Source organism: Octodon degus, unplaced genomic scaffold (assembly GCF_000260255.1).
Source record: "Octodon degus isolate 3935 unplaced genomic scaffold, OctDeg1.0 scaffold00067, whole genome shotgun sequence".
Lineage (NCBI taxonomy): Eukaryota > Metazoa > Chordata > Mammalia > Rodentia > Octodontidae > Octodon > Octodon degus.
This window is the reverse complement of record NW_004524643.1, coordinates 11071626-11085358: the sequence shown is the minus strand read 5'-3', so window position 1 is coordinate 11085358 and position 13733 is coordinate 11071626. Positions and strand designations below refer to the sequence as shown.

Below are 13733 nucleotides of genomic sequence, written 5' to 3'. Positions count from 1 at the left end.
TTTGTATCTCCTTTTTTTGTTTAGTCCTGTCAGAGATAGGTATTCTATTGGCATCTAAATAGTATAGGTGTGTGAATTCAACAAAACAATCCAACACAGTCCAGCAGTCCACAATAGTAGTGGGTTATCCACAGAAGTTGTTGATTTGAGCCTTTTACAGCTCAGCATATTAATATGGCTTTACTTTATATATCTTGTTTTTATACTTTTGTGCTGGATGGTTAAGACCAAGGTAAAGCAAGACCTGTATAACAAGAAATGTAACTTTTGTATCTGATAAGGTCAGTGAAGTGCGCTCAGGATTTATCCTGTAACCCTGTACCACAGTTTGCAGATGGTTTGTCAGTGTCAGCCATGTGGATGAGTCACGGCCATTGCTTGACCAATTTGCTCAGCCTGGGAGTTGATGTCACCCTGCTTAGCCAAGTCCCAGGAAGCCCCTGGAGGAGCTGGTTTCCTTGGCTAGGTCTGAACATCTTGCAAAGGACACAGGCCATTTTTACTTTGAGGGGAGTAAAGGAGGGAGCAGGAGAACCAAGACTTACTTTGGGTCTTCCTGTCTTAGAAGGATACAGAGCTCCTAGAAGACCTGTAGGTGACCTAGACAGGAGTGGTGTGTGGTCCCACAGGGAAGTCCCCTGGAGAGACTCTGGTGGAGGTCCGGAGTCTGGTGCTGCCTCCACCACCACCCCGCTATCCACTTTGCAATGAGACCTGGGTGAGTCAGTCCCTCTCTGTCTGTCTTTCTGGGGTCAGTTTCCCACTACTGAAAAGGTGGAATGTGAAGATAGCCATTGGGTTTTTCCATAGTGGTAACAATAGCTCCACCCACGAAATGCCTGCTAGAGGCGTTGTCTATACACTTTCTGACCATCACTTCCATCACTTCCCTGAATTCTCATGCCCATTTTAGTGATAAGGAAACTGAGGCTTGAAAAGGCTGCATCATGCAGGCATCCTGAGCCACAGCCTGGGCCATCACCCGGCTCTCCCACCTCCTTTGGCTCTCTGTTCAGCTCCAGCTGTCCTCTGACTCAGTTCAGGTGGAAAAGAGGCAGGACAGCACAGCTTGTCAGGGTATGACTCCTGCAAAAACTCAGGGGTGAGCCCCGAAGCTGCTGGGTGAGGACGGGCTGGGGTGGGTCAGGCTCTGCTCTCCCGCTTGCCTATCACCCTAGGCCCAGAGGGGCTGGAATCCCTGGCTCAGTCTGGCAGCCTCTCTCACGGGTGCAGCCTCTGCAGTTGTTCAGCCCTTTCTCATCCATGATCTCACTTGGTCCTCATGCCAACCCGGGGTCCAAAACCTGTTGCTCCTCCTCACGATAGGCTTGAACTCTGCCCGTGTCCTGCAGCTGCTAGCTGGCCAAAGAAAGACTAGCAGGGGCTGGAGCCTTCTTTCTACCATCTCCTCCCATTCTGCAGAGGAAGGGGCCTGGAGTGCAGGCTACTGGGCACCCTGCTATCCACTTGGCCTCTTCCCTGGTAAGAAGGGCACTTGAACGTATACTCTGGGGTTACAAAAGAGGGGGCTCAAACCCTGATTTCTCTACTCTCCAGCTGTGTATACTGCTTTTCCTCTCAGATCTTTCACTTTCTTGCCTGTTGCAAGGGAATACATGAATGGCTGTTGAAGCCAGGCCCACATGATCTCCCTGAGCAGAGCACAGAGGAGGCTTGCATGCAAGCTCCAGATGAGCAGAACCTAGGGCTGTTGGAAGCCTCAAGGTCAGAGGGAGGGAGCCAATGGGTTAGTTCTGCAGCTGGTCCAAAGGATAGGAAGGGGCCACTTAGGGAGAGGAAGGCACAGTCATTCTAGGTGAGGCAAAAAACACAAAAGCGGGAGTGGACACCACAAGTGTGGAGCTCAGCATCAGTTGGCTTGGGGGAGGCAGTGATCAAAGGGTGCTGAGGGCCTCATGGCAAGTGAGGGTTGAGAATCAAGTCCAGCCTAGCTTTGGAAAATGAGCTCTCCGAGGATACCAGTTCTCCGCCACACTGCCTGCCCACTTCTACCTATGTCCCCCCAAACCCTGATCCACCAAGATTTCTGGGCAAGGGACCAAGGGACCAAGGGAGAGGGTGCAATTCCAGCTTGGGAGAGACAGCTGTGCAGGCCTCCTGCCTGCTGCAGGGGATTAACTGGCACTGCCATGGCATGTTGGGGGGCACTTGGCTCTCAACTCTGCCCACCCTTGTACCCTTTAACTCCTTATTATCTGGGCCCCTTATCTTCAGGATTAGAGACATGCTCTGTGTTTGATGTTGAGGACACAAGCAAATAAAATGGAGGGCAGGGCCTACTTAGCCAGAGGTATGTAGATCCATCACAGTGGTCTTCATGCCCACAAGGGGTCCTTGGCGATGCTGGATGGCTCTTATAGAAGGCCCTTTCTTCTTTGGCATCTTCTAGTACATGTGGCCAAGTCACTGCCACCTTCAAAGCATCAAATAAGCCCCCACTCGACCCCGTGTCCTGTCTCCCATCATCCTGTGTATCATCCTCTTTGCTATCACTACTTCCCTATGGAGAAGGCCCTGTCCGCCAGATCCATCTCCTCCTCTTCCTGCGCATGTTCAAATCCTCCCCCAGGCTCCCCTGGAGTTGGATGTGGCTACATACCCCAGTCACAGCCCCACAAACCTTCAGTGCACATCCCCTGAGACCCTTGATTCTAGCTAGAGCCAGCATCCATGAGTAGAGCCAGCATCCGTGAGTAGAGCCATCATGAGGCAGTCACGCTGGGGATGGAAAACCACTACACATAGGTGCTAAGATCCCTCAGTTTCTTTAGAATGAGATTCCAGCTACTCAGAATTACCTGTACTGAACATTTTTTTAAACAGAAGAAATAAATAAAATTCTATCATGTTTGATAGAAACACAGGAAAGATCTGATTTGTTGTTTATGAAAAAAAGCAAAAAGAAATTTAGTCCCCCATCTTCTCTACTTTTCCATGTGGGACATCACAGACAAGCAGGGAAGAGGGTCTTGAAGTTCAGAAAAGAGGAAAAAGAAGAAAGCTCTGTGTACAGGAGAGATTTTCTGGGCTGTGATGTAGCACTTGAAGCTGTTCCCGACTTGTCCTCTGCCTTCCCTGAAGCCTCAAGACCTTGAGTGGCTTGAGCATTGGGTAAATGCAAAAGGACGGGCTGTGCTGGGTGAAAAGTCCAAGGGGACCTGGCCCTGGGAGAGGGGCTTGGCACTGACAGAGGTGACGAGAGTGGTGAGGAAAGAGTTAAAGGGCCTGTGAGCAGGACGGGCTCCCCTCTCAGTGAGGGCACTAAAATCAGCATGTCGCCTCCAATTTGCTCCGGCCTGACCTTGAACGTGAATCATTCCATCACAATGTCCTTATTGATTTCCACAGGAAGAGGATTAAACCCAGAAAATCAGGGTGGGAACCTGAGCCTGCACCAGGGAGAATGGGATGGTTCTGCAGCTCAAAGCCTCTCGTGTTGGCAAATCCATCACTAGGGGCTGCGGGCTGGAGGGCCACTAGGCTCAGCCACCACCTCTCCAAGTGGCCAGGCTGGTCCTGGCCTCTGTGTCCTTACCTGTGGATTGTGTGGCCTCTGGGGCTATCTCAAGCTTAGGTCATATGCAAAGTGTGTGGAGGAACCAGAGTGAGGGGATAGATGCTGTGATGTCCCAGAGCCTAGAGTCTGTTCTGGTCTGTTCATGGTAACAGCCCTTGGGACTCTCAGAACCAGAGAGACTTTTTCAAGACCAAAGTTGTCACTGGACCAGCTCACTCGAAAAACCCAGAAGGGTTCTGCTCAGTCCTGAAAACCCTTCAGAGAAACAAGACCCTTCTCTAAGGCTAGGACCCCAATATAGGGGTGTGTGTGTGTGTGTGTGTGTATGTGTCCCTTGGAGACATAAAGGAGACAGGTCACTCTGGGGGAACCAACCCACAACTTCTTTTCTTCAATTAACACACTGATAGCATACCAGGGATCCCACTATATCAACACACAAAGATGCTACCAAATATCTATAGTGTGGCCATATCATTCTCTGTCAATAGGCATTCGACATTGTTATCATGTTTTAAAACTTGGGACAATGCTGCAAAATCTAGCACATGCTTTTTGTATGAATTCCTTTTTTAGATGCCGTATGAGCTTCCTATTGCTGCTGTAACAACTCAATAAGAACCCAGTGGTCTAAAAAGACACCACTTATTCTCTCACAGGTCTGGAAGGCCGAGGGCTGAAATCAGATCCTCTGGGCTCAAATCAAGGGACCAGCGGGGCTGCATGCCTTCTGGAAAAGCCTATTTTCTTGAATTCCAGTGACTGCAGGCTGCCTGTCCTCTCTGGGCAGCAAGCATTTCCTCCTAAGTGCATCACTTAAACTTCAAAGTGCGTTTCCCAACCCCTGCTGTTGACAGCACATCTCGTATCTGTCTCTGGTCCTCCTGCTCTCCCAACACTTGTGCCTATCCTGGACTCACCTGGATAATGCTGGGTGAACTCCCACCTCAGTAACCTCACTTACATCTGCACAGACCCCTTGACCATGGTAGATAACATACTTCCAGGTCCCAGGAGTTAGGTGTGGGGGTCTTTCCGGGGATTAGGTAGAGGCCATTGTTCCACCTACCATAGCTGCTCAGAAATTGGATAACTTAATTAAAAGATGCATTTTCAACAAAATCGACATCTTCAAATTCTATCCATTAACATCCACATCCACACTGCTGGTGTGGGCCTTTTAGAGGTCAACTGGGCAACGTTGATGACCATTCAAGTCTTCAGTTTCCTCTCTTTCTGATAGTACAAACAGAGTTGATTCCTTCTTTTAGATCTTACAGTAAGTATCTGAGCTTAAAAGAGTTGGTTTCCTCAGGCACAGGCTGGGGAACAGCACTGGGGGTTTGGGTCAAAAGGCTAGAAGGAGATGATGCCTTCCAGTAAGAAGGCAGCAGGGGCCCTGGGGGAGTGGGGTGAGATGGGAGATGAGCCCCCAGCACAGGGCGAGCCTAGCAATGAGGCCTGATCATCAAACACTATGGCCGCCTGTGAGGACATGACATGGGCAGAGCAGGAAGCCTGGGGATAGTTACCAGCTGGAATAGCGGGTTAGGCTGCTGCAGGGGCAGATCAGAGACCCTCACACACAGCCCAAAGACAGACGCTTAGGCCAAGGTTCTCATGCAACCTGATGCCCCATGCCTCCATCTACACAGCCTCCGCTCAGAAGGGTCCCTGTTCAAAGACTGTCTTCTTGTACCCATACATCCAGATATAGATGGTGATGAGGTGAGGGGTAAAGAGGGGGCCGCCTCACCCCACTACTGCCTTCTTACTGGAAGGCAGAAATCAGATGTCAACAATGGCTGAGAAACTACTTTATGTTTTAGTCATCCTGCTATACAATTTTCAACCAGTTCTCTTCCAAGGTATGTTTGAAGTAATGTTCTGTTGAGTTCAGAGTTTGGAACTCTGAATTTAGCTGCAACTAAGTGGCTTAAGGAGCATGTATGGCTTAAGAGAGGACTGACACAAAGCACCCAAGTTTAGAAGCCTTATCCCTTTCTATCTCAGTAATGGAGAAATTAAGAAGCATGAAAGAAGCATTTCAAGACACAAATGTCCCTTAAGTACTGCTTTAGCTGTATCTCACAAGTTTAATGTGTTATAATTTCATAATCATAAGATCAGAATGTCTTGTTTCTATCCTGATTTCACCTTTGATCTATTACTTATTTATAAGTGTGCTGCATAAGACCCTGTAAATCTTTCTCATTAGGAAAAACCCCAGTATCCACCTTAGCAGACACATGTGCCATGAGGGGAGAAGCTTACTTATAAACTAATATCCCAGCCTTCCAAGTATTAGTGACCGAAAGGGATGCCCCAGTTCCTCCAAGTGGGTGAAGCTTTTCCACACAGAGTACCAACTCAGCCCTAGGAGTGTCCCCCATCTTACTGAGGGGTGCTTCCCTGGCCTTCATCCCCTTGTCCCCCATGGGACACCCTTGCAAAGTACCTCCCATTTGCTCCTTAGATGCCAGTGGTCCTTTAGAGTGACTGGTCCCCTCTTTGGGAACCAGCCCTGTTACTCCAAATGTCCTTTTCTTTCTTCCCACCAGCTTCCTCTAGAAGCCAGTCTCTGATGAGTTTGGTCCCAACCAGCAGGCACCCACTGAGGGCCTGCCTGCTCAGTGTGGGCCACTATGCTGGATACAAGTGGAGCAAGAGAAATCCTGTTGGCCTCCAGGACCATAAAACAGGGTCTTCTCTTCCTGTGAGACATTCTTTCAGATTCAAAGTGAATCTATCATCCTCAGAAATGTTTGGAGGCCTAAAATCTTCCTGTGGTTTATTGCTACATGAGTGGAACACCGTTACAGGAGCAGGGAAGCTGTGAGAACAGCCGGGGACTGTCCTGGGATAGCCTTCTCATCTCAGAGGGCACAAGGACAGCCACACATCTGTACACAGCAGGGCGATGCTGGAGGCTCAATAATGGCAGGTCTATGCCCTTGGGACACAGTGGTGTTCAAAGAGGAGAGGAGGCAAGTGTGGCTAAGCTTGCTGGCCTGGTGTAGGGAGGGTGCTGTGATTTGGAAGCAAGCCCCTGACAGCTAAGGGACGCCAGAGGCACAAGCATTAGGCTGTATTTCCCACTGACAGATGCTCTTCCACTAAACATGGCCACATAAAACAAAGACACACTCAGACCCCTCTAGAGACCAATTCTGCTGGGTCCTTGGAGGAAAGGCACGTGGCAGGCAGGAGCATCACATAGCCTTGGATGGACTATTCCCAACATCTGGATGACTAGTTCTGGACCCTCTGAGGACCTCATTCCTCTCACCTCCAACTCACAAGGCAGCCCATCTGCCAGGGCAGGTAGCGTGGGGCTGAGAGGTGGCATATGGAGACAAGGCCTGGGTCCATCCTAAGTTCCTTCCTGAATTACAAGGTCAGTACCAGAACATCGAGCACCCCTCTTGGAGGGAGAGGGAATGTGGCAGTCATGGAGTCCACCTCTCAGTCTCCATATCTGGTCTCCAACATCTCTGTGGGAGGACCCGAGCCTCTTAAGTCCACCAAATTTGTTGGGGAAGTCTACCTGGGCAACTCTGCACAGGCTGAGTTTGCAGTTAAAGATCTTTTCCTTTTGACTATGTCTCTCTCCTGTGGTCAAAGGACTATGAAGAAACAAGCCAGCACATCCTGATCCTGCGCTTGGAAGGGGGTCAACTTTGGACCCAGCTTCTAGGGAAGTTCTCTCCCCTCTCACCAGGAAGGAACCATGGCTGCAGTCGCGGATGTGCAGAAGCCTGCTGCCTGGGTCTGCTGCCCATTCCTTACCTCAGGCCAGGGGCAGAGTTGAGTGCTGCCCATGTGCAGAGGGAGACAGATAGGCAGAGAGGGAGCCAGGATGGGTTAGTGTGGCCAGTCCTGGCCCTCTTTGGGGCTTTGTCCGCAGTCCCATGCTTAGCTCAGACCATCTCTCTCCCATTCACGCCAGGCCATCTGAACACAAGGCAGCAGCAGTGGCCCGCAAGCCCAAGCCTCAGCCTCAGGACCACTGGCAGGCGCAGTCAGTGGGCTCCTGCACTGTGTAGGGCACCCAGGTGGCGTTGGTGGCGCAGAAGAGCTGCACGGAGCGCCGCTGCAGCCCCACCTCCCGGCAGCACTTGCAGAGGCGCGCGTAGGTGTTCACGTTGTGGTTGTAGATGCTGGCGGAAGGGCACCTCCCGTCGCAGGACACTAGGTTCACCTGGAGACGGGCGGGACTGTGAGGCAGGCTGGAGAGCACCCCTTGGCCCCTCCCATCCCCATGGATGCCCATCCCCCCACCAGGCGGGCACCACGCACAGGGGTATTGCTCCTGCAGTCGTTCTTGCGGATGGTCATGCGGATGGTCACCTTCTTGCAGGAGCGCCCATCCTCTTTACCTGGGGGGGGGGCACATGGCACGTGAGGCAGCTGTGGCCCAGATGTGCTCCCTGGGGGCAGCAGGATGGGCCAGCTGGACAGCTAACATCATGCTGCAGGGTCCCTCTTCTGGGACTCAGGCATTGCCGCCTTTCCCTGCCAGGGATGCTCCTCCCAGTGCTCTGGACTGTGGTGGAGTTGGGTAAGCGAAGATAGCAGTGTGAGCGTCTGGGACCGTGAGACCATGGGAGATGCCTGGATGGCTGCGCAAAGATGCTCTACTTGGGAACAGGTGGATGTGGGGACGCGGGGAGCTACCCCTCCCCAAGCCCCAGCCCACACCCAGGTCTGGCCTCTGGGCATGGGTCCACCCTCCGAGCTTCTCAGTTTTTCCATTCTGAGAGTTTCAATCATTGAGACGCTGCGGCTTCCGGAATGAATGGGAAGCCCCGGCCCTGGCAAGACGCAGATATTTCCTATTCGGGAATGGAAACTGAAGGGAAGATTTTTCTGGCTGGGCCACGCTGCCCACGGACACCCAAGCACGAGGTGGGCCTCCTTCAGCAGTGCGCTCCAGCGGCCCCTTCCCTGGCCTGTCTCGATTCCCTCCCTCCTCTGGGCCTCCCTGGTCCCCTTGCCTTTCATTACCAGGTTCCTGATCTCCCAGCAGCCATTTGTGAATATGCTGCTGGAGCCGCACTTAGGTTCTCCCTTTATACACCCCTCCACATCTTGTCTGTCCTTTTCCTGCTCTAAATAAATGTTCGGATTTACATCTCAATACAGACTTACAATTCTGTGCTTGTTTCCTTTAATGAAGTTCCCCAAATTGCATAAGCCTCAGGCTCACGTGCCTAGTTGTCTCTAACCCATGGTATGTTTCCAGTTCTTACCCACTAAAATGCCAGCTCGGAGAGGCCTTATTTGTACCACACCTGCAGTTCCTAGCTCCCAGCCTGGCACATGTTAGTGCTCAATAAATGTTTGTCAGAGGCAGACCCTCCCTCTGGAGTCCAGGAGGACCACCAGAAAAGGGATGGAATCCTTTCTCCTGGCCTCCAGGCTTCAGCATAGAGACAGGGAAGCTGAGCTGTGCCCTGACCACAGCCCACTGGGGTCTGGAAGGAGACTGGCTGGGAGACAGCCGAGCAAAGCAGCGGTGGCAAGGGGCACTGGCATTCCATGCAAGCCCAGAGTACCTGGCTCACTACCCGGCATGTACTGGGGGCCAAAGGGTCTTTCCCAGACACAGGAAGCTGGAGTTCTCTACTTCCCTCACTCCCAGAGCTGAGTCACCGAGCAGAGGGGACACTGGTGGAAATAGCCTGCCTGTTCTAGTCCTTGAAGCTTCCAAGAGAAGTACCTGGGTGGCAATGGATACTAACCCCTGGAGGAGAGGCAGAGCTATAGGGAGCACAGGAAACAGGGTTCTTGGGGACCCCAAGGAGGGGACATGTTTCTAGGTCACAAGGGAGCACAGGGAACATTCAGAGAGCAAAAAGCTGTGGATCAGGGAAACCAATGGAGTCTTAAGTCCAGGTCTTCTTGCATGTCATGTGGACATAAAAAAGGCCCCAAATCCTACAGTCCCCAGGACAATGTCTGAGCATCCTACTGGGAGGACAGACCCATGGGCAAAATTGGGAAGCCCATTGGCCCATCATGTATATGTGGCTGGGGATGCAGGCTCAGGGGGGCACAGAGCTCTCACTGACACGCTTTGGGGCCCTGGAGGCCTGAGCCCATCAGGGGGCACCTCTCAGACCCAGATTTCTGACCGCGAAGGAGAATCTACATGGGGGAAATCTGGGCTGGGGTCCATGTCAGGGCCAGAAGCAGCAGAGTGTCTGGAGAGCCCCCGACTGCCTCCAACAGGAAACAGAGGGCTTATACTGGGACAAAGATAGGAGTGGCCTCTGCGTATGTCGCCAGAGCACAAGCATAGTGTCAGGAGGTCATCCCTTCCTCTGCCTGCCCTGGAGAGTGACCCTCAGAGGAGCCAGGCCAGGAGGCCAGCCCCCTGACCCTGGTATAACGCTCTGCCCCCCCAGCACCCTTCACCCCTGGGCCTCTTCATGTCACTCACATGTCCTGCAGCATCCTTCCAAGGAAGGGACCACAGAGCCCCCAACCTAGAGGGAGAGAAGAAAGGGAGAGAGGAGAAACCCTGTTCCAGGCCAGGAGCCAAGATCTCAGCATCAAGCATAAAGAGTCCGGGAGTCTTGACTCTGTTGCTCTCATGACACCCCAGGGCAGGCGCTCCACAACCAGGCAGGCCTTGGAAGAGCTGGAGGGCTAATCTGGCTGGCTGGCTGCCTGGCACCGAGGCTGCCTGCAGCCCCGGGAGGCTGGGGCCTGGGAAAAGATGGCGCAGGGCTGCCTTCTTTCTATGGTCGTTTCCCTACAGACTCCACATTGGGCAGGAGGAGGATTTGCGATATTTCATCCTATGTGGCTACCTCTGCAGAGGCCAGTAAAGGAGGGTACAAAGCTAGGGTTAGTGGCCAGCACTGGATAAGTTGCTCCTTTCCCTTGGGCCTAGTTTAGGTTGTGATTTATATCTAGATGTCCCCGAAGAGCCTCAAGAGCTCATAGGCGAGGCCTTGGGGAGGTGACCAGATCATGGGATGTACAGCAGACTTGCTGGTAGGAGGTGGGGTCTAGTTGGGAAAGATGGGTCCCTGGGGGCGTGGCCTGGGCTGTGAGTCTCCCTGCGCAGCTCCTCTCTGCACTCTTTCTGCCTCCCAGCCACCATGACTTGAGCACCTTTGTCCACAAGACCCTCCTACCCCACCTTCCTGCCTCGGAGCTGGCCAACTGTGGACTAAACACGTGAACCAAAACAGCCCTCCCCTCCTTCAGATTCAGGTAATGATATTTTATCCCAGCAATGAAGAAAGTGACTAAGACAGTTTTCCATCGCTGAAATTGGGGCAATTATCCCTTACCACCCTTCTTTTCTATTGTGAAACCACGGCTGGACTAGTTCTCTAAGTAACTTTACATGTGTGTGTACACATGTGTGATTTTATGAGGATATGTATGCGTGTGAGCCGTGAGCTGGGGGTGCCACAGCCCAGCCAGACAGTGGTGGAGCTCTTGGCTGATGGCATGTGCCACACCTCCCACTGCACAGAGGCGCTGGACCCCCTCACCAGCTAGCTTTTACCAGGTCAACACCACCTCAGTGCTGTGTGTGCTTGCATGATTACGTGTGCATTTGTTTTCTAGGCAAGAGTCAGAGTGATCACATGTCCAGAGTTAATCTCAGTAATTTTAATAATTCAGTAATAATGCCACACCCTCCAGGAATCCCTTTTCTTGGGGCAAGCCTGCAGTGACAGCTGTTCACAGAGGGAGCCATGGATGGGACCTCTCACTGGCATGTTGCATGTGTGTGCAAGGGTGTGTCTCTGAGGGCTCCTAGCATGCTGGTGTGTGGTGCCTGTGTGTGTTTCATGAGTGCTCAGCTGCCCGCGAGGGAGTCTGTGAGTGTGCCTGAAACACGGGTAGGTTTGTGTGCCCCGGTGTGTGGACATGTGAAGCCCCTGGACATGGCTGTGTCGCAGTCTAAGCTGGCCCTCCTACACCCGGGACCCTTCCTCCACCTCCACTCCACCTCCAGCGACACAGCTGATGCCCTGGCTGAGGCATGCACTGACCTTAGCACACTCTGTCTCATTGAGTGGTGGACAGCTGATGGGCGAGCGGACAAGCACGGCACCCAGGGGAGTACTGCCGCAGTGGTGGCGGGCACAGTCAGCGATCCAGGATGCCCCAGGCTGCAGGGCACAAAAGTGAGCACTGGGGGCAGGTGGCAGACCCTGGGACCTTGGCGTCTGTGCAAAGCTCCAGCATGGAACCCAGTGAGGGCCCCGGTCCTTGCAGCCCCTTCCGGGACACCTTCCTGGGGTGGCTTAGGAGCTGCTTACCAAGAACAGGGAGGTGGTGCCATTGGGGAAGGTGAAGAGGCAGGACACGTTCCTGCAGGAGCCGCAGCAGACCGCCAGGTCCCGGGGGTGCTCGTACTCCTGGTTCTGCAGGCCGGGGCGGGACAGCCTGGCATCACCTGGGTGGCACCTGCACCTCCAACCTCTGCACTGCCCACCTGTCTCAAGGGCCCACAGACTGAGAAGGACCCCTGCGGGGGACCCAGGAATGGAACTTCAGCCTGGGATCTCTGGTGGGCCTTGTATCTCCTCGAAGCCTCCTTATTGCCAGCATCAAGCGGTGTCCCCACCCCTGAAGCAGCACTCTCGTGATTAAAAGACCAGCTCGAGTTCTAGACAGACCTCAGTTGGAGTCTTGGCTCCAGTGGGACTTTTGACAAACAGCTAAATCTCATGTTTTCTTATCTGAAAGTTGGGAATAATTCTAACACCTATATTTAAGCAAGTTATTGGGCTCTGGCTAGTAGGTAGTCACTGTCCTAGGTACTGGGCCTTACAGAGGGTAGTAACAAACAAGCACATACACCAAAAGGTTAGGGACTGTACCAGGCATTCAGCAGGGACTTCAGAAATGTGTCCTCTCTGTTACACACCCACGCTTACCAGGCCTGAAATCTGATCCTGTGCTCTTGTTGCTCCCTTCCTGACCTCTCCAACCTCGGTCCCTTCCACAGAGCATTCCCTTTCTAGACTTGCTTAGGGGACTTGGGGCAAGCTTGAGGGTTCCCCCTTTTTCTGAAGCACCTAGTGCCCACCGGGCCAGCCCTCCTGGCCCCACAGCACCCCAGCCCGCACTGCCCCCTAGCGGCCCCCTACCGCCTCGCAGTGGACGTCACACAGCACTGAGGTGGTATTGATCTGGTAGAAGCTGGTGAGGGGGTCCAGCGCATCCGTGCAGCGGGAGGTGTGGCACACGCCATCAGCAGAGAGTTCCACCACCGTCTGGCCGGGCTGCAACACCCCCAGCTCACGGCTCAGACACACGGGGGCTTTCACTGGTGGTAAGCAGGTGGTGTGGTCATCGCGAGCCCCCAGCCCCCACTGCCCCTGTCCGGCTGACACCCTGGAGACGCACGTCCCCTGCCCCGTCCCCTCACCCACTCACCGCACTCGTACTTGGCGCAGCCGCACACGTTCTCTTCGCTGTGCATGAAGTCCTCGTCCAGCTGGGACTTCTCCCACTGCATGGGCAGAGGTGGTCAGCACCACCGTGGGGGTCCCTTCTCCCCTTGGGAGCAGCCTGCACCTGGGCCCCTTCTGAGTCAGGCTTCCTACTCCCAGGCCACCCTTCTGGGGGTGTTCTCGACCTCCCTCCCGTGGAGGGGGACTGGGCCCATTCCTGTCTTTCTTCACCAGTTTCAGGGAGAAGAGGATGGGGAGGGAAACAAAATGAAAGGAAGCAGGTGTGGGCTCCTGCAGGAGTAACTCAGAGAATGACCCGACATCACCTTCTGAGCCTTATTTTCCCTTTCCCCTGTGGCCATGTCACTGGGTTAAGAGCTTGGTCTCTGCCATCAGGTGCTATGATCACATCCTGGCTCTGCGACTTCCTAGTTTCATGACCTCAACTTTAGCTTTCTTGGGTGTCTTACTGAGACAATCACACAGCCAATCTCTTGGGGTGGCCACGAAAATGAGTGTGGGAATACACAACGGATTTGGGGACATTCTGGCCTACGGTGAATCCTCAATATACACCAACTACCTCCAGCACCATCGACCTCTTCATCCTCATCACCCACCGTCACCACCGCCATCCTGGCCAACTCTACCCTCCCTGTGCCATCAGAACCCTCACCTGCTTTGCAAAGGAGAGGGTAGAGTCCCCAGAAAGCCAGTGTCAGAGCACGGGTAAGAGCGCTGTCTGTCTCTCTCTCTCTGTCTCT

General features: G+C 53.3%; 1 protein-coding gene across 1 annotated transcript in view; it reads right to left on the bottom strand.

Moving 5' to 3' along the window:
* Positions 1 to 7538: 7538 nt before the first annotated feature.
* Positions 7539 to 13733, bottom strand: part of Otog (otogelin) — an 84826-nt gene continuing 78631 nt past the window's right edge. Inside the window, exons 50-56 of the mRNA XM_004634954.2 lie at positions 12953 to 13028; positions 12664 to 12842; positions 11830 to 11934; positions 11560 to 11679; positions 9984 to 10029; positions 7838 to 7917; positions 7539 to 7739 (exon numbers count right to left, since the gene is read on the bottom strand). Coding sequence (XP_004635011.2) covers positions 7539 to 7739; positions 7838 to 7917; positions 9984 to 10029; positions 11560 to 11679; positions 11830 to 11934; positions 12664 to 12842; positions 12953 to 13028 — 807 coding nt within the window. The remainder of the gene's footprint in view (positions 7740 to 7837; positions 7918 to 9983; positions 10030 to 11559; positions 11680 to 11829; positions 11935 to 12663; positions 12843 to 12952; positions 13029 to 13733) is intronic.